The sequence below is a fragment of the Lynx canadensis genome, chromosome C1, assembly GCF_007474595.2.
Source record: "Lynx canadensis isolate LIC74 chromosome C1, mLynCan4.pri.v2, whole genome shotgun sequence".
Classification (NCBI taxonomy): Eukaryota; Metazoa; Chordata; class Mammalia; order Carnivora; family Felidae; genus Lynx; species Lynx canadensis.
In genome coordinates this window covers 170037313-170055901 of record NC_044310.1, presented here as the reverse complement: position 1 = coordinate 170055901, position 18589 = coordinate 170037313, and the positions used below count along the sequence as shown (strand labels likewise).

General features: G+C 34.5%; 1 protein-coding gene across 1 annotated transcript in view; it reads right to left on the bottom strand.

The window, feature by feature from the left end:
• The window catches only part of DNAJC10 (DnaJ heat shock protein family (Hsp40) member C10), a 53501-nt gene that overhangs the window by 17014 nt on the left and 17898 nt on the right, over positions 1-18589 (bottom strand). Inside the window, exons 5-13 of the mRNA XM_030325057.1 lie at positions 17722-17804; positions 17295-17426; positions 16571-16664; positions 15449-15526; positions 11915-11958; positions 11131-11268; positions 7234-7323; positions 6368-6481; positions 3791-3905 (exon numbers count right to left, since the gene is read on the bottom strand). Of these exons, the coding sequence (XP_030180917.1) occupies positions 3791-3905; positions 6368-6481; positions 7234-7323; positions 11131-11268; positions 11915-11958; positions 15449-15526; positions 16571-16664; positions 17295-17426; positions 17722-17804 (888 nt within the window). The remainder of the gene's footprint in view (positions 1-3790; positions 3906-6367; positions 6482-7233; positions 7324-11130; positions 11269-11914; positions 11959-15448; positions 15527-16570; positions 16665-17294; positions 17427-17721; positions 17805-18589) is intronic.

Sequence of the window (18589 nt, the reverse complement as noted above, 5' to 3'; positions counted from 1 at the left end):
GGCATGCAAGAATAAAGATACAATCCTCAGAGAATTCACAGCACAGAAGAAATATTTTCACAATTATTTAAATACAATTATAAATGATACCACATTCTCCTGCTTTTTTCTTACTCTGTAGCTGCAGCTTCTTGAACTGGTTTACACATTCCTCTATCTTTGATCATCCTTAGGGCCCTGATCTTGTCTCTCTACTCACTCTTCCACAAGCTCATTCTCACTGAAGGCTTCAACTATCGTTGATATGATGATTATTTACATCTACCTTTTTCAGCCCAAATTCCTCTCCTGAGGCCTAGGCCTACATTCAGCTACAGATTGGTGATGTCTACTCCCTATCAACTCCTCCCCTCAGTGTTCTCTTCTTCACTCAATGGTACAGTCACTCAATTGCCAAGTGAATGTCAGAAACTTGGGCTTCTTTCTCTTACTTCCCCACATCTAAACAATTGTCAAGTTATACTGACTTTATATTATAAATACTGACTTTGTATTTAAAGGTTGGTCCAAGTCCCTTCAACCACATTACCATTATTTAGATAAGGCAGCCGTCTTCTCTTAGATGAATGACTGTATCAGGTTTCTATCTGCCTTCCCTTCCTCTAATTGTGCTTCTATCCATTCTAGGTGGCCAGTTGCTTTCCTAAAATGTAACACTAGTTAAATCATATGTCTGCATAAATCTGAGAGCATTTGCTTTGCCCTCAGGATAAAGTCCAAATTCCTTTGCCTGACAGATGATACACAGAATTTGGAACTCTGAGGCCTTCTCCAGCCTCAAGTCTCAATCCTTTCAAACACTCAAAATTCCATCTTGAAATCCTCCTTTCTAAGAATGGATGAGGCTCTCTCTTATCTCAGAGTCTAAGAGAACTTGTGCTGGTTCCTGTGCTTGGAACATGCTTGCTACTCTTCATTTGGTCAACCATTACTTACACTTTAGATCTTGACAAAGAGATTGCTTTCTCTTACCTCAGAAGATTGTTCCTCCTAAGTGTAACCCATACTTAGCTCTGGTGGTAGCCAGTCTCCAAGGCAGTCCTCAGTGACTATTACCTCATGTATTCACACCATTGTTGTAACAGGGTACAACAAATGGTGGATATGATGGTGTGTCCTGTCTGACATTACATTACATAATAGATATTGTTGTTACGTCTGTGTATCTCTCTCTGATCATTATTCTGGGAGAAGCCAGCTGTCATTCTGTGAGCAGCCCTACAGAGAGATCCAAGTGATAAGGAACTGAGGCTTTTGGTTGACAGCCAGCAAGGAACTAAGTCTTGAAGCCAGCTGTGCCAGGAGCTAACCGTCCCCCCATAAGTATGACCACAGCAGCTACGGCTGGGTCTCTCACCTAGTCCACCAGCATACCCACAGCAAATGTGGCTCAGCCCAACACACGCAGCCACACAGGGGACGCCCCCCTTGAATACCTGGCTCTGGTGGCCAGGAGGGATTGGGCTTCTGGGCCCAACAAGACACTCTCTACAGAAGGCCACTCCTTCTAGACCAGATGTAACTGATCTACCTAAAACACAAAAACAAACATGAAGAATCAGGCCAAATGAGGAGACAGACAGAGATAAAGTAGTCATAGAAATATTTAGTAGTTTAGTGGAAGAAAAATCTGAAAAATGCCCATAGTTGAGATGCTACATTTGGCACACTAGAAACGAAAACTATAGGTGTTGTTTACTTTTGTTCACAAGACCCTTAAAGTCTGCACTAACCTGATATGTCACCAGCATTCTTGCTCAAACACTAAAATAGCAGAAAAAAGTGAATTATTTTATTTTTTTAATGTTTATTTTTGAGAGATAGAGCACATGTGCATGTGCGAGAGAGAGAGAGCATGAGTGGGGGAGGAGCAGAGAGAGAGATAGAGACAGAATCTGAAGCAGGCTCCAGGCTCTGAGCTGTCAGCACAGTGTCTGACACGGAGCTTGAACCCACAAGCTGTCAGATCATGGCCTGAGCTGAAGTCGGAAGCTTACCCGACTGAGACACCCAGACACCCAAAAGTGAATAATTTTAAAAAGAAGAGTAAAGAGAATAAAGCAACTAAATATAATTCAAAATATCTTTCTCCAAAAGAAACCTGTTTACTAACAAAAGCAAAGTTATTTATAGTGAGTACGTTTATACAAAGCAAGGTAAAAAGAACCACAAAAGACCCCAAAGAGCCAAAGCAATCTTGAGAAAGAAGAACAAAGCTAGAGGTAACATGGTCCCTCATTTCAAGATACACTACAAAGCTGCAGTAAACAAAGCAGTATGATACTGGCACAAAAACAGACACTTAGTTCAAAGAAACAGAATAGAGAGCCCAGAAATAAACCCATGCTTGTATGGTCAATCTCTGACAAAGGAGGTAAGAATATACAATGGAGAAAAGACAAGTTTCCTCAGTAAGTGGTGCTGGGAAAACTGGACAGCTACATGCAAAAGAATAAAACTCAACCACTCTCTTGTACCATACACAAAAATAAGTTCAAAATGGATCAAAGACCTAAATGGGAAACCGGAAACCATGGAAGTCCTAGAAGGAAACATAAGTGGTAATCTCCAACATTACCTTAGCAACAATTTTTCTAGACCTGTCTACTATGCAAGAAAAACAAAAGCAAAAACTATTAGGACTACACCAAAATAAAAAGCTTTTGCACAGTGAAGGAATAAAAAGAAAAAAAAAAAAAAAGCCAAGCTACTGAATGGGAGAAGATATTTTCAAATAACGTACTTAATAAAGGGTTAATATCCAGAATATATAAAGAACTCCTACAACTCTAAACACACACACACACACAATCCAATTAAAAATGGGCAGAGGACCTGAAGAGACATTTTTCCAAAGAAGACACATACATAAATGGACAACAAACCAATGAAATGATGCTCAACATCATTAATCATCAGAGAAAGCAAATCCAAACCATGATGAGATATCACCTTACACCTGTCAGAACAACTAATACCAAAAAGCAAGAAATAGAGTTGGCAAGGATGTGGAGAAAAAAGAACTGGTAGGCAAACAGTATAGAGGTGGAAAACAGTATAGAGGTTCCTCAAAAAATTAGAAATAAAAATGCCATACAATCCAGTAATTCTACTGTTATTTACCCAGAGAAAACAAAAACACTAATTTGAAAAGATATATGCACCCCATGCTCATTGCAGCATTATTTACAATAGCCAAGATATGGAAGCAACACAAGTGTACATCAATAGATGGGTAAGAGGATGTGTATATACACATAGACAACACACACACAAATGGAATATGATTAGTAATCGATGAAAAAGAAGGAGATCTTGCCATTTGTGACAACACAGATGAACCTAAAATGAATGATGCTAAGTGAAATAAGTTTGAGAAGACAAATACCATATGATTTTACTTTTGTGGAATCTAAAAAACAAAACAAAGTAGAAACAGACTCATAGACACAAAGAACTGGTGATTACCAGAGGGGAGATAATTGGAGGGATGGGTGAATTGGAGTGGGGGCTAGACTTCCAGCTCTGGAATTAAGTAAGTCATGGAGTACAGAGCAGGGAATATAGTCAAAGGTATTATTAATACCACCATACAGTGACAGATGAGAACTACACTTGTGGTGAGCACAGCATAATGTACATAGTTGTGGAATCACTGTTGTATACCGGAAAGTAATGCAATACTGTGTGTCAACTACATTTCAGTTAAAAAATAATTAAAGAGGTAGAAAGTACAAATAAAAAATTATTTGAAAATACATACACATTTTTATCATTTTTCCCTTCTTACCATGATGAATTTCATATTCTTTGGTTCCTTGTCCTTTAAATACTGCTAGACATGGCTGAAACACATAGAGATTACTACAGATGTCTGGTGCAGAGGAACAGTCAAACTTGCCAACCTAAAGGAGAAATTTAATTTGATGAAAACAAAATCTTATATATTCATTTTTTAAATATTCATAAAGAAATGCCATTGCTCTAACAGTTTCTAAACAGAAGTTAACTGGCCATGAAAATAAGAGATAGAAATAATTTACATTGAACACTGAAACTAAGTTTAGTGAAGGAAAAACAAAGCCTCCTAGAGAGTTCAAAAACTTGAGAGAAAATATTCTAGAAAACATGAAGTTGCTTAAGACATCCACTCTTCTAATAATGCAGAAGACACTTATATAATCTTGGAGTGGGAGAGATAGAAAACTTTTTAAGACCTCAAAAGCAGAAATAAGAAAAAGGTTGACAATTTCATACAGTGTGAAAGAAAATTGCATAAAGAATACTAACAGGCAAATGATAAACCATGAAAAAATATTTGCAAGATTTTAGAGGATCCACTAAGAAATAAAAAGATAAATCTCCTTTCAGAAGAAAGAAAACAGGCCAGAGACAGAGAGAAAATAGAAAAATTATGATTTGTTAATAATCACAAAAGATTTTTTCAACCTCACTAGAAAGCAAATAAATGAAAATGAATATTATTAATATATCACTTTTGGCTTATAAGAATGGTGATTACAAAAAATGATACTATCATGATTGGCACAGGTGTGGAGAAATGGCTACTTACATGTTGCCAGTAAGAATACAAAACGATATAAACATTATGGAGGACACTGGTAATGAGGACAATTAAAAAAAAAAATCTTGATTAAGAAAATTCCTCATACTGCATTTTTACAGTATGTATTTTTGACATAAAATAGAAAAAACATAAGATGGATCTGTTAAACAATTATGGTGTAATCATATAGTGAAATACTACCTAGTCTTTAGGGATGATAGTATCTATATGAAGATAAATATAGATATTTATTATCATATCTATATTCATCATCTATATTTATCATCAAATATCTGTATCATCATATATATTTAAATATGATATTTATCATCTAGTTAGCATAGATTAAATATCTAAATATATTTATCATCATATATATTTAATAATATATATTGATCACCATCCCTAAAGGCTAAATTCATATATATATATATATATATATATATATACACATACACACACATATACATATATACATATACATATGCATAATAAGAAAAGCATAAGGGGCCTTATAAGGCATTTAAGAAACTACATGATATCGTCAAATGGAAAATTCTACAAAGGAGAATATAGTAGTTCCTCACTTATCAGTGGTTTTACTTTCTGTCGTTTCAGTTTCCATTTGTCCAACTGTAGTCCAGAACACAGGATTCTCTTCTAAAGCACTGTCAGGTCGGGAGTAACTTAACAACACACCATGGTGCTTACATTATTCACCTCACTTCATTTCGTCATGTAAGCATTTTACGGTTTCATATCAATTCACGAGAGTACAGTACAGTAAGATATTTTGAGAGAGCCCATATTCACATAACTTTTATTTTAATTATCCATTTTATTATTATTGTTAATCTCTTACTGCACCTAATTTATGAATGAAACTTTATTATAGGTATGTATGTATAGGAAAAAACATAATATACACAGGGTTTGGTACTCTCTGTGGTTTCAGGCATCCACTCGGGATCTTAGAACATATCTCCTGCAGATAAAGGAGGGACTACTGTAATAGTGAATCCATTTTTATTTAAAAAGTTCATATATAAATTTACATGTATGTCTATCACAATGGCCATTACAATAAGTATGTATGTGCACATATATCCCTATGCCCACATACTACAACATATGTAGAAAAAGTCTGAGAGGTTACACAGTAAATTTTTTAGGAGAGCCATTAATAGTAGTGAGAATATGGGTAATTTTTAAATATTTGTTTTAATTCATTTTGTTCTTTATATATCTTAATTTTTAAACTATGATTACAAATTAAAGAAATACAAATTTTACTTTATTTTTTAAAAATGTTTATTTATTTTGAGAGAGTGCATGCGTGCATGAGAGGGGGAGGGGCAGAAAGCAAGGGAGAGGATCCTAGGCAGGCTCTGTGCTAGTGCAGAGCCTGACACGGGGCCCGAATTCCTGAACCATGAGATCACGACCTGAGCAGAAATCAAGAGTCAGATGCTTAGCCGACTGAGCCCCTCTGATGCCCCAAGAAACAAGAATTGTAAAAAGGAGAAGACATTCTTCTATAGTATGCATTTCAGAAAAATTTTCTGATACAGATATATCACATGCCAACTATCCAAGAGAAATGAAAGTTAACTGCTTTTAGATATCGCTGTTGGTTTTTAACAGAAAAACAAAACTACAAAAGAAGAACAAAAGCATTTAGGAGTTTCTTAACCTAGAATCTCAAATAAACATTTTTACGTTCCTTAAAATATAACTTTATATATTAAATTAGTAGGAAAGCACACTAGCAGAAGGCTAGGCAGAATACATTTTCCTTACTTGAATATGTTCACTTTTAAGTAGAGTTTTTAGTTTCTTCAACTCAGGATCGTTTGAATTTTCATGTTTTCCAAAATTAAAAAATAAGAGCCACCGATGATGAGCCAATCGATCCTTAGAAGTGATAAAAAGGGGGGAAAAAGTGAAAAATAATGTCAGAGTCAAGAAATTCTAAGGGTTCTAATCTTTATTTCTTTGACCTAAATTTTAGCCACCTACCCATTACTTCAAAATACTGTCTAAAATTCAGACCCATTTTATTGTGTATTTCTTTGCAATAATGCAATGTAAATCAATCTTCTATTAAAGAAGATAAAAATCACTAAGTTATAAAATCTTAAAGCAGACAATTGTACCAAAAAATGTATCTAATTTTAATGATACATAGCTAAAAATTTGGGGGTAGGGAAGTAAACTGTTTTTAGGCTTAGCAGTTTGGTAGGGATACGACTTGGAAGGCTCTGGGATCAAGAAATAGAAAAAAAAAAAGTTGATTCTACTGCAAACTGAGTATTGCTAAAGCTGCTTAACTCTCAGTGAACAATATAAATAGTTCTATAAGCAAGAACATAAAATTCCAAAACAGATCCACAGCTGCTTTGTGATAAAAAATCTTGACTTTTCTGACACTCCTGCTGAAAGACGTCATTCAGGACTGGTTAAGTTTTCCTGAACTCTACACTCACCATGAAGTTGCAACTCCGGCAATTAGAGTTTAATATAGAATAACGGATATGTATATGAAATCCTTTGAAACTGCTACTTTCTGTCTAGTGATGAATGAGACAAATGCTGATTTTAAAATGTTAACATGTGAAATGCTACCAACATTTACTACCATTTATCATTATTAATAGAAATATTACCTCTAGTGTATTTGCCGAAAGTAGTTCAAAATCTGGAAGATTATGCATTATTTCCAAATATATTTCTTTAGCATCCAGTGAATGAAGGAACTAAAATAAAAGAATTATACTGTAATCTTTTTAATCAACACCCATTTATTTTAGTGTCCTTTTTTACAGAGAACTCTTTAAAAAAAAGATCACAAAAGTTAAAAAGTTTTTAAGCTATTTATTCTAAATGTTGTATTTTTAAAAAAGTGTACCATAGTTTGCCAATCATTAAAAAGCTGTGTAACTGGGCTGTTTCTTAAAAACACTGATGTAAAATTACATTATATGGAATTTTCTGTTAATTGTGGTGCGCATTCTATAATAATCTTTTTTTTTTTTTTAATTTTTTTTTTTCAACGTTTATTTATTTTTGGGACAGAGAGAGACAGAGCATGAATGGGGGAGGGGCAGAGAGAGAGGGAGACACAGAACCGGAAACAGGCTCCAGGCTCTGAGCCATCAGCCCAGAGCCCGACGCGGGGCTCGAACTCACGGACCGCGAGATCGTGACCTGGCTGAAGTCGGACGCTTAACCGACTGCACCACCCAGGCGCCCCCTATAATAATCTTCATGATAACGTGGAGTAACCTCTGAATTACTGGGGAAAAACTGTATCATGTTCAGATTAATTTTAACGCTCATCATGTCTTGTGGAAGGCCAATGCTTTATAAACTTTACAACTCAAGTAGTACTTGAAAGATCTGAAACTCCAGTACAAACTTGTTGGAACTACCATGGTGTTCAGAGCTTAACTGTGCTCAACATGGGAGTAACCATTTGGATAGAAATGACGAGTACAACATAATAGAAAATGGTTTTTTCTAAGTTTCTTTCCTTAAAGCTTGTTTTTCTTTTCTTAGATTTTTAGCATATTGTTAAAGATCTATATGAAATATTTTCTGTTACCAAAGGGCTTACAAGGCCCAAACAAACCTTTCATGCCATGGTACTATAGTTCATTGACATCAGTCACATTTATTAGGAAGGTTTTACTAAAAATACTCCTATAGCAGCTTATATAAACATGTAAGTGACTAATCCAGTAGAATCTCGTTATAAACCTGTTTGTTGTAGAGTAAAACGTGGTACTTACATTTATAAAGGATATTGTCTAACCTCTGAATTTCTTCCTTCCTCCCTCCCCTCCCTCTTAAAAAAGTTCTTTATTCATTATACACAGAACATGTCTCCTATAAAATATACACATAAATCACTTTTTAAAAGTGTCATTTGGTGACCATTTTCTCAATTACAGAACACACTAAATCAGTTGGGACAATAACTCTGTCTGCCTCAAAATAACCTAATTATAGCACCCAAAGTCCTCTTTATATCTAATGCAAAGTTACAAATTTGTTTTTGGGATTATTTCCCAATATGTGTTCGAGGACACAAAATTAATAATTTAATATTACCTAGTATAATACAGTCACTGCACAATAAATCAGTTTATTACAAACTGAATTTTTTTCATTATTGATGGAATGCAAACAAATACTGGGTACTTTTAAATGGCAGATAACCACAAAATTACCTTTGATAATGGCATTTTGGGTTTTAGAATTACATTAGGATATGAATGGTGTAAAACATTGTTATAAATAACACATCTTAAAACAATGGGGGCCATACTGTAGTGACTCGCTATACTGTGTGGACATTTATCAAATTAAGTGAATTTTCTACCCAATTACCCAGTACAATTTTGTTGACAATAAGGACTCAGTAAATAAATGTTTGCTGAATATACGGGTTAGGAAAGGGGGAAAAGATGGATGTCAAGTACTATAACTGAAATTTACCTGGGAAGGAGAGTGTTTAAAGAAGATATAAACTACATATGTAATACAAGTAAATAAACTCAGAGGCCAACAAAACAAACCACCAAGCAGAAAACACTGTTGCTAGAATACATAAGGCAAGATTTGCCAATAGTGAAAACGGAACGGTATTTAAAGAGATAACCAACAAGATGTTTATGTTAGACCATATGTTTTCTCATAGACCATATGTTTTCTCAATCAATTCACTTTGAGACAGACCACATTTTACTTTTTTAAAAACTTGAATGCTTTTAAGAGAGACAAAGACTATTTAATTCATCACTCTCTGTTACTACAGTATTACAGTATTTCCAGAATCACTGATGTATGTCTCCTAGGGTTGCATCTGAGCTTGCAGTTTTATATCAAAAAGCAGAAAGATCTCACTAAAACATGAGACTGTGGTACTGACGGCAAGAGCCTATGTTAAGGGAAGAGGCATGCTCATACACTGTGGCACAGTATAAACAGAAATTTTCTGTAGGGGAAATCTGGCAAAACAAAATTAAAATTGCCATGGCTATTTCATCTAAATAGGTAATTGAAGAAGTGCACAAAGATGAACAAACATTGTTCATTACAACACTGCTTATAATCATGAAACAGTAGGTAACTTAAATATCAAGAGAGCACTGATTAAGTAGGTCACATTTAGTCAATGGATTGCTACTTAGGGATTGTTGATATGTATATATATCTCTAGCACATAGCATAGGCATTATATATATTGTCCACTTACATGCCAGATAATCTTCTAGGGATATGACATATAACAGAAAAACATCCAAATTTAAAAATGTACCGTGGGAGTAAAATTAAAAATAAAAAGGTAAGATATTAGTGTATATTATAAGGTGATAAATGCTCTAATAGCAGTGGGAGTGGATTTTAGAAAGATTTTAAAGAGCCACAGATTCTCCTGACATAGGTTACAGAATATGAGAAAAATAAGAATTGAGAAGGACTCCAAAGTATTTGGCCTGAATGATACTGGATGGGGTTTTTATCAACTGAGATTGGGAAAACTGTGGGTAGAGCAGATTTATGGGAGAATACTAGGAGTATAGTTATAGCCATCTAAGTTTGAGACATCAATTCATATCCCAGGGGAGATGTGGAATAATTCAGGCAGTAGGATATATATATATCTGGAGTGGAGGCCAGAGGTCTGGGCCACAGATAAAACTGGAGAGTTGTCAGCATGAAGTCATAATTCAGGTATATGTAAGTAGAGATCTGGAAGAGTATTTATCAAGATTTGATGGTGCTGGTCTGTGGGTGATTTGGTTTTAGTGAATTTTCCATCTGTCTTTATACATTTTTTTTTTTAAAGATACTATTTTTAAGTAATTTCTACATGCAACGTAGGGCTTGAAGTCACAGCCCTGAGATCAAGAGTCACATGCTCCACTGACTGAGCCAGCCAGGTGCCCAGCCTGTATACATTTCTATACCCATTAATGAATTTCAGTAATGAATATGTTATTTTTGTCAACATCAAAAAAGCAGAATTAAAATACAGAGACATAAACTTATGAAAGTTTGTCTTTTATTATTTTCTTTTGAGGTTCTTTAGGGATCTATCCAATATCCCATTATTTATCTCAGCTTCTTGATAACTAGCTTGAACCTTGGTCTCCTCATTCATAAAATTAGGGAGGTGAACCATACTGGTGATCTCCATACTAAGTGTATACCAGAAAATCTAACAGGGTGCTTTAAAAAAAACAGATACTGACTCAGAGCCAAACCTACAAATGATCTATATTTTAACATTAGAAAATACACACTTAGATGAAAACCAATGAAAATTCATACAACCTAAGAATGTTTTCCACACTTTTGGGCTGTAAATTTTAATGGTTGATACCATTGTAAAAAATAATCCTTATAAGTAGATTTACCATTAAACAGAATCCCAAAAGTTAAATATTTGTTCTAAATAACATTATAAATGGACTCGTTTCCTTGTTTACAAAATGGTGTATTATGTTTGAATGTGTGTGCTCACCTATATGTAAAGAAATTAAAGTAATTCATACCAAAACACTGCTTTTCTCTTTGTTATTTAATGTGGCGCCAGGAGGAAAATAGGCAGTAGTACTTGTCGTAATATCCAAACTTTTACAAAGGTTGTCCTGGGTGGCACAGTCCATCCATCCTATGTTAACAAGACCATCCTACAATGGAAAGCAACAAAAAATAGGTCGCGTGTAAGTAAAAGTGAAAGTTCGAGGGATTTACCTTTATTCAGAAAGCCCCAACTTTTGTACTTTAAATTTAAAACTTTCAAAAAAGTTTACTTGGAATATAAATGATGCAGATTGGAGTAACAGGATTAATAAAGTTGGTCTAATAGATAAAAAAATTATACCTAATATACACAGAAAACATATTGAGCGCACAGAGATCTTTCACAAATTTCCTGACAAACTCCCAGGCAGCAAAGGGAACTTCAGTAGTGTTACAGTATCAACAACACACATATTATGTCCTCAACCATAGCATGATGAGAGCTAAATATGCAACAAAATAACAAAACATAACAGTACAAAATACAATTTGGAGATGATACGAACACTAAATATAAACTCCTTTGTTTAAAGAAGAATTCATAACTAAATTACAGAATATTTGAAGTGAATAAAAGCACCAAAATTCTAGTTAGGAAAAGAAGTTTTATAGCTATGAATACACTTATCAAAAAACAAAATTTATAAATAAGGGAGTTAAATGTTCAAGAAACTACAAAGAAATATTTGGAATCAATTTTTAAATGTCTTTCTTAACATGGCCATATAGTTTTGCAAAATAGCTGATGCTTACCAACATGCCACTGAGCCTGAGTCGTGTCTGTGAAGTTAAACAATCTAGGGAGGAAAAAAAAAACTATGACATAATTTTAGCTTTATTAAGTCTATACTTCCTTTTGACTTTCCTTCCACAAACTACCATGTTGATTCTAAGGCAACTGACTGGACTCCAATGGTAAGAATGACACATTTACTAAGTTTCATACTACACATGTGCATATACACACACACAAGCACACACGTGCAATACGCACTCTCACACATTTTTCCATTCTCTCCTGTTAATTTCCCAAGGTTTCTAGTTAAAGAGAATTGCTTTTGGATCTTACTCTCAAATCTGCTCCTATCAACAATCCCCTTTATCAAAGAGATCTCATGATTTTGGGGAACTAAAATGTCACAAATCTATATGATAAAAACTAATATAAAGAACCTTTAAAATATAAGTCTTTTATTTATTTAATTTTAATTACAGTAGTTAACACACAGTGTTAATTTCAGGTGTACAATATAGGGATTAAACAATTAGTGTTTATCATGGTGTACTAAAGTGGTTTTCTCAACACTGTTTGTTGAAGGGACTGTCTTTTTCCCGTGTATATTCTTGCCTCCTTTGTCACAGACTGAGCATATAAGCATGGGTTTATTTCTGGGTTCTCTATTCTGTTCCATTGACCTATGTGTCTTTTTTGGTGCCAATACTACATTGTTCTGATTATTACAGCTTTGCAGTATAGCCTGAAATCTGGGATTGTGATACCTCCAGTTTTGTTCTTTTTCAATATTGCTTTGGCTATTTGGGGTCTTTTGTGGTTCCATACAAACTTTAGGATTATGTGTTCTACTTCTGTGAAAAATGCTGTTGGTATTTTGAGAGGGATTGCATTAAATTTGCAGATTGATTTGGATAGCATAGGAGATTTTAACAACATTTGTTCTTATAATCCATGTGCATGGAATATCTTTCCATTTGCTTGTATCATCTTCAGTTTCTTTCATCAGTGTTTTATAGTTTTCAGAGTACAGGTCTTCCCTTAGTTGAGGGAACTAAACTTAGTTCCCTCCTCCTTAGTTGAGATTATTCTTAGGTTATTTTTTTTTTTTTTGGTGCAATTCTAAATTCTTAATTTCTCTTTCTGTGGCTTCATTATTAGTGTATAAAAATGCAACAGATTTCTGTATACTAATTTTGTATCCTGTGACTTACTGAATTTATTGATCAGTTCTAATAGTTTTTTGGTGGAGTCTTTAGGGTTTTCTATATATAGTATCACATCATCTGCAAACTGAAAGTTTTACTTCTTTCTTACCGATGTGGATGCCTTTCATCTCTTTTTCTTGTCTGACTGCTGTGGCTATGACTTCTACTAGTATGTTGAATAAAAGTGGTGAGGGGACATCCTTGTCTTGTCCCTGATCTTAGAGGAAAAGCTCTTAGTTTGTCATCATTGAGTGTAATGTTAGCTGTAGGTTTTTTGTATATGACCTTTATTATGTTAAGGTATGTTCCTTCTAAACCTACTTTGTTGAGAGTTTTTATCATGAATGGATGTTGTACTTTGTGAAATGCTTTTTATGTACCTACTGAAATGATCATATCTTTATCTTTTCTCTTGCTGATGTAATGTATCACACTGATTGATTTGCTAATGTTGAACCACTCTTGCATCCCAGGAATAAATCCCACTTGATCATGGTGAATGTTTTTTTTTTTTAGTGTACTGTTGGACTCGATTTGCTAATATTTTGTTGAAGATTTTTGCATCTATGTTTATCAGAGAGATTGGCCTGTAGTTCTCTTCTTCTGTAGGGTCTTTTGGTTTTGGTATCAGGATAATGCTAATCTCACAGAACGAATATAGAAGCTTTCCTTCCTAAAATATTATACAATCTTAAAATAACTTTGTCTTGGGGCGCCTGGGTGGCGCAGTCGGTTAAGCGTCCGACTTCAGCCAGGTCACGATCTCGCGGTCCGGGAGTTTGAGCCCCGCGTCGGGCTCTGGGCTGATGGCTCAGAGCCTGGAGCCTGTTTCCGATTCTGTGTTTCCCTCTCTCTCTGCCCCTCCCCCGTTTATGCTCTGTCTCTCTCTGTCCCAAAAATAAATAAACGTTGAAAAAAAAAAAAAAATAACTTTGTCTTCATTTTCACGGAAGCTCTTAAAATATGAATATTGGGATACAATGAGACAGATTTAGAAGGAAACTGTAGCACCACAGAGCCTATAAAGACATGTAAAATCAATTTACCTGGGATGAAAAGTAAAAGAATATCAGAAAGTTTAAGTTTTCTTAATATGTGGAATGAACAGAAATTTGTGCATTAGGCCAAAATGGAACAAAATCCCTCACTGTTAGACTAAGGGTTATTTTTGCTTGAAGGCAATACCTTCCTAACATGGGTCTTACAGGATAGGGTGAGTGATTCATTTTAGCTGCAAGGCAATTCATTTGCAACAGAACAGTATAAAGCTGATAGGTAAAGTTTGGGTTAAAGACCCATGTTAGGATTAAACGTATAAAAACATGTTAATGAATTTTGTAACACTGGGCCAATCTCATTGTTTGAATGGAGTTTGTGGTTTGGTACATGGGGTACTGAATTTTCAAGTTAATTTACTGGTGGAAAGGTTCCTAGAAATGGAAAGTTATCATCTTCAAATATATAATTTTATAAGGCAAACATATATACGTTTTTTATATGTTAAGTATGAAGAAAAGTCCATAATACCAAAAAATTATTATTTGGGGAGGGTTACATCTGTCAACAACTACAAGTGGGGGAGGGGCAGACAGAAAGGGAGACAGAGGACCCAAAGCAGGCTCCACACTGTCAGAACAGGGCCCCGATGTGGGGCTTGAATTCATGAACTACAAGATCATGAGCTGAGCCGAAGATGGAAGGTTAATCAACTGAGCCACCCAGGCGTCCCAATGACTAATCATTTTTGCAAACTGCCAAACACATCTGTGGCTATCTGAAGGTATAATTATAATGAGTGTAATTAAGCTGGAAAACTTGTCCACCAAACAAAGTTATAAATGAAACTTTAACAAATTAATAATTTTATAACAAGTGTAAAATAACAAAAAAAGGTAGATATTCATTAAATAAAAAATTATGCTCAGATATATATTATAGTTTGAAGTACTGAATAATCAATTATCGTAGCATACTTAAGACTGACACCTAGTCAAAGGGTACAAGCTTCCTGTTATAAGATTAACAAGTTCTGGGAACGTGATGTAGAGCATCATGATTATAACTAATACTACTATATTATACACTCAAAAATTGCTAAGAAAGTAGATTTTAAATGTTCTTAACATGAAACAGAAATTGTCCTTATGTGACAGGTTGGAGATGTTAGCTAATGCTATGGTGGTAATCATTTTGCAATATACGTAGTATATCAACAGGTTGTATACCCGTAAGTTACACAATGTTATAAGGCAATTATATCTCAATAAAACTGAAGAAAAAAATATTGCCACCTAAAAATTAAGTGTTATGATTTCTTCAACATAACAAAGTAACAAATAAAATTACCTCCTCCTTTGGAACAAAAAGTGATCAGCCAGCCAACACCAGCAGCAAAAGCAGTTTCTATGGAGTTAACAAAATTTCCTTAAAAGAAAATAAAGCAAATTACCTATTTTTTGAATTCCGGAATTCATAAAAATCCTCTTGAAGCATGTCAAATTCCTACACTAACTCTCCATTGTTGTCATCACATAAAATCTAAATTCATCATTTCATTAAGAAAGAAACTAAAACTGGCAACCAAGGCCCCTGTGGTCTGAGCTTTGTCTGCCCATTCAGCTAGCCATGTCTCCCCCCAGGCCACTCCACTCACTGCCCATCTTTTTGTCAGATTCATGATGAAGCACTGCCAGTTTACCAAGTTCACAGTGATCTTTAAAGGTTTCATTTTCATGACAGGTTGGGTCTGACTTCATTTTAAGAAGTCTTTTCTAACCCTTCCTCTTTTCCACATCTGAGTTCTTTTATGTTCTTCATGTTTCTCTAAGATTGCCTCTATCATAGTAGTTACTACATTGCATTTTAATGGTTTTACTCACGCTTTACTTGCTAAAATAATGAGGCCCTTGAAGCAGGGATTATATATTTTATTACTGCAGCCCTAACATTTAACACGGTTTCCAAGACGTAACTTGTATTTAATGAATGACATAAACACCTTACTAGATAGATGTGAATACTACCATTTCATGGGTAGCACAGAGTAGTTAAATAATCCACCTAAAGTCACTTGATAAGTCAGAAGTCTAAGATTAGAAGTAAGAGTTTTTAAACTTTAAAATTACACTGGATGGGCAGGAAATGATGGCCTGATGCAGTACACTTATGAGAACAATAAAACACTTCGTTAACTAAACATTCAGTTCTACTATGAAAGTTGTTTCACCTCACATCACATCATATTCATTTCCCACATCTTAACTGTTTGTTCTGTACAAATAAGATTCATTTGTTAAATGCCAATTATTTAGCAGAGGTCAGAATAACAAAATTCCCTTCTAAAAAACATGGAAAAGATACGTTAAAATTTCAATATGACCAAAATGTTAACCCTGTTACTGGAGAAAACTTAAAATACCATTTTCAAAGTATCCTTGAAAATAAAACAAATGAAGAAAATAAAATTACCTGTCCATAATTCTGTCACTGTGCTTCTAACATGCTGCATGGCAAAATTCACCAAACTTTCCTTTGATCTGTCACCATGATATTTCACTGCGGCCTATTATTTTTTTTTTTGTAAAAAGAGAAGCATCTTTTACTATTTCTTTTAAAAATTCACTGAAAGTATTACTGAATACTTTTAATTGTATATTATTATTTTTTTTTTTAATTATTTTTTTTTTTAACATTTATTTATTTTTGAGACAGAGAGAGACAGAGCATGAACAGGGGAGGGTCAGAGAGAGAGGGAGACACAGAATCTGAAACAGGCTCCAGGCTCTGAGCTGTCAGCACAGAGCCCGACGCGGGGCTCGAACTCACACACCGCGAGATCGTGACCTGAGCCGAAGTCAGACGCTTAACCGACTGAGCCACCCAGGCGCCCCTGTATATTATTTTATATACAATAAGCACTCTCTCTCAAGAGTACAACATTTATAATGGTTAAATTGTGTTAAGACAGAAACTGATGGCAAACATTTAATTTTGAAGTAAAAAAGGTCAAAGTAATGGCAGTGAATGTATTCATAACATAATCCAAAATGTTTACTATGACTAGAGCCTAGGTAGATGGCACCTAAAATAGGATTTAAAAACCAAAACATTCTACAAAACGACATACTGGTTTTTCACTAGTATTTTTATCATTAAGGTTCCAAATGAAAAAAATGCCAACTTTACCCCTTACCATTCCAGACCTAAAAATGAAGAGGCTGGGATAACTGTTGACTCCTTTCATTCGGCAAAGCATTCTATCATCGCCACAGTTAACAGCACCGATTCGAAGTAATCCATCTACTTCTTTAGCAAAGTCTCTCCACTATGAGAAAAAATGAACAAGTATTTCTCTGATAAGATAATCTGTCTTTGCTTGAACACTCTCCAAGCTATACATTTTTAAAGGAGAGTATTTTTATTTATTTATTTATTTATTTATTTATTTATTTATTTATTTATTATGTATTATTAGTATTTTAAAATCATACAAGTATGCAGTATTTGATAATTGATAGTTATCATTACTATTAATAGAAAAAAATCCTCATACATTAAAAAAGCACTCAACAGATTAGAAGTAATAAAACTTTAATAATCAGGATGTAAAAAATACATACTGTGGGAGCTAAATCATGGCAGTGTGAACATCCTGGGGAGTAAAAGTTCACAAACCACAGTTCTCCAGAATTAACAGCAGCATCTAAAGTATAAAAAACCAAAACAACTTAGAATTATTTATTAAAGGTTTCTACATACTTTAAAGTTTTGTTAAGATCAGAATGAAAAAGGCAGGCCTATATCTTTCATACTGCCTTTGTCATTTTCTATACAAGTTTTTCTATAAAAAGAGAACAGACTACAGTTGACCCCTGACCAACATGGATCTGAACTGTGTAGTCCACTTATATGTGTATTTTTCTGATACAGTATAGTACTGTAAATGTATTTGCTCTTATGATTTTAATAATTTATTCTCATTTACTATAAATATATAATACATAACATATATGAAAAATATATGTTAACTGTTATGTTATTGGTAAGGTTTCTATCAACAGAAATCTATTAATAAGTTTTGGGAGAGTCAAAAGTTTTATTTGGATTTTCAACTGCAGAGGCAGGGGGCTCAGTTCCCCCAACCTCCTCATTATTCAAGGGTCAGCTGTATATCAGCTATCAAACTGACAATACCTTAAAAAAAAAACTTTTAAGCACATACTTGAATAAAGAGTGACCCTGAGCTTCAGGACACTTGTCACCGTGAAACTGTGAAAAGAGGTGGCACAAGGCATCAGCAGCCAAACCTCATCCAGGAGTTTGTGTGGATGAGAGAGATGAAGAAGAGAAACAGTGAGAGATGGGGACTGAAGTTCATCTACTATCTGCAGCATAGCTTAAATACCTGTGTCAGTCAATTCCAACAGCTACTTCAAATTCTGAGGGGATGAAAGACGAGAACTACACAATATAGTAGGACTGTGGGGA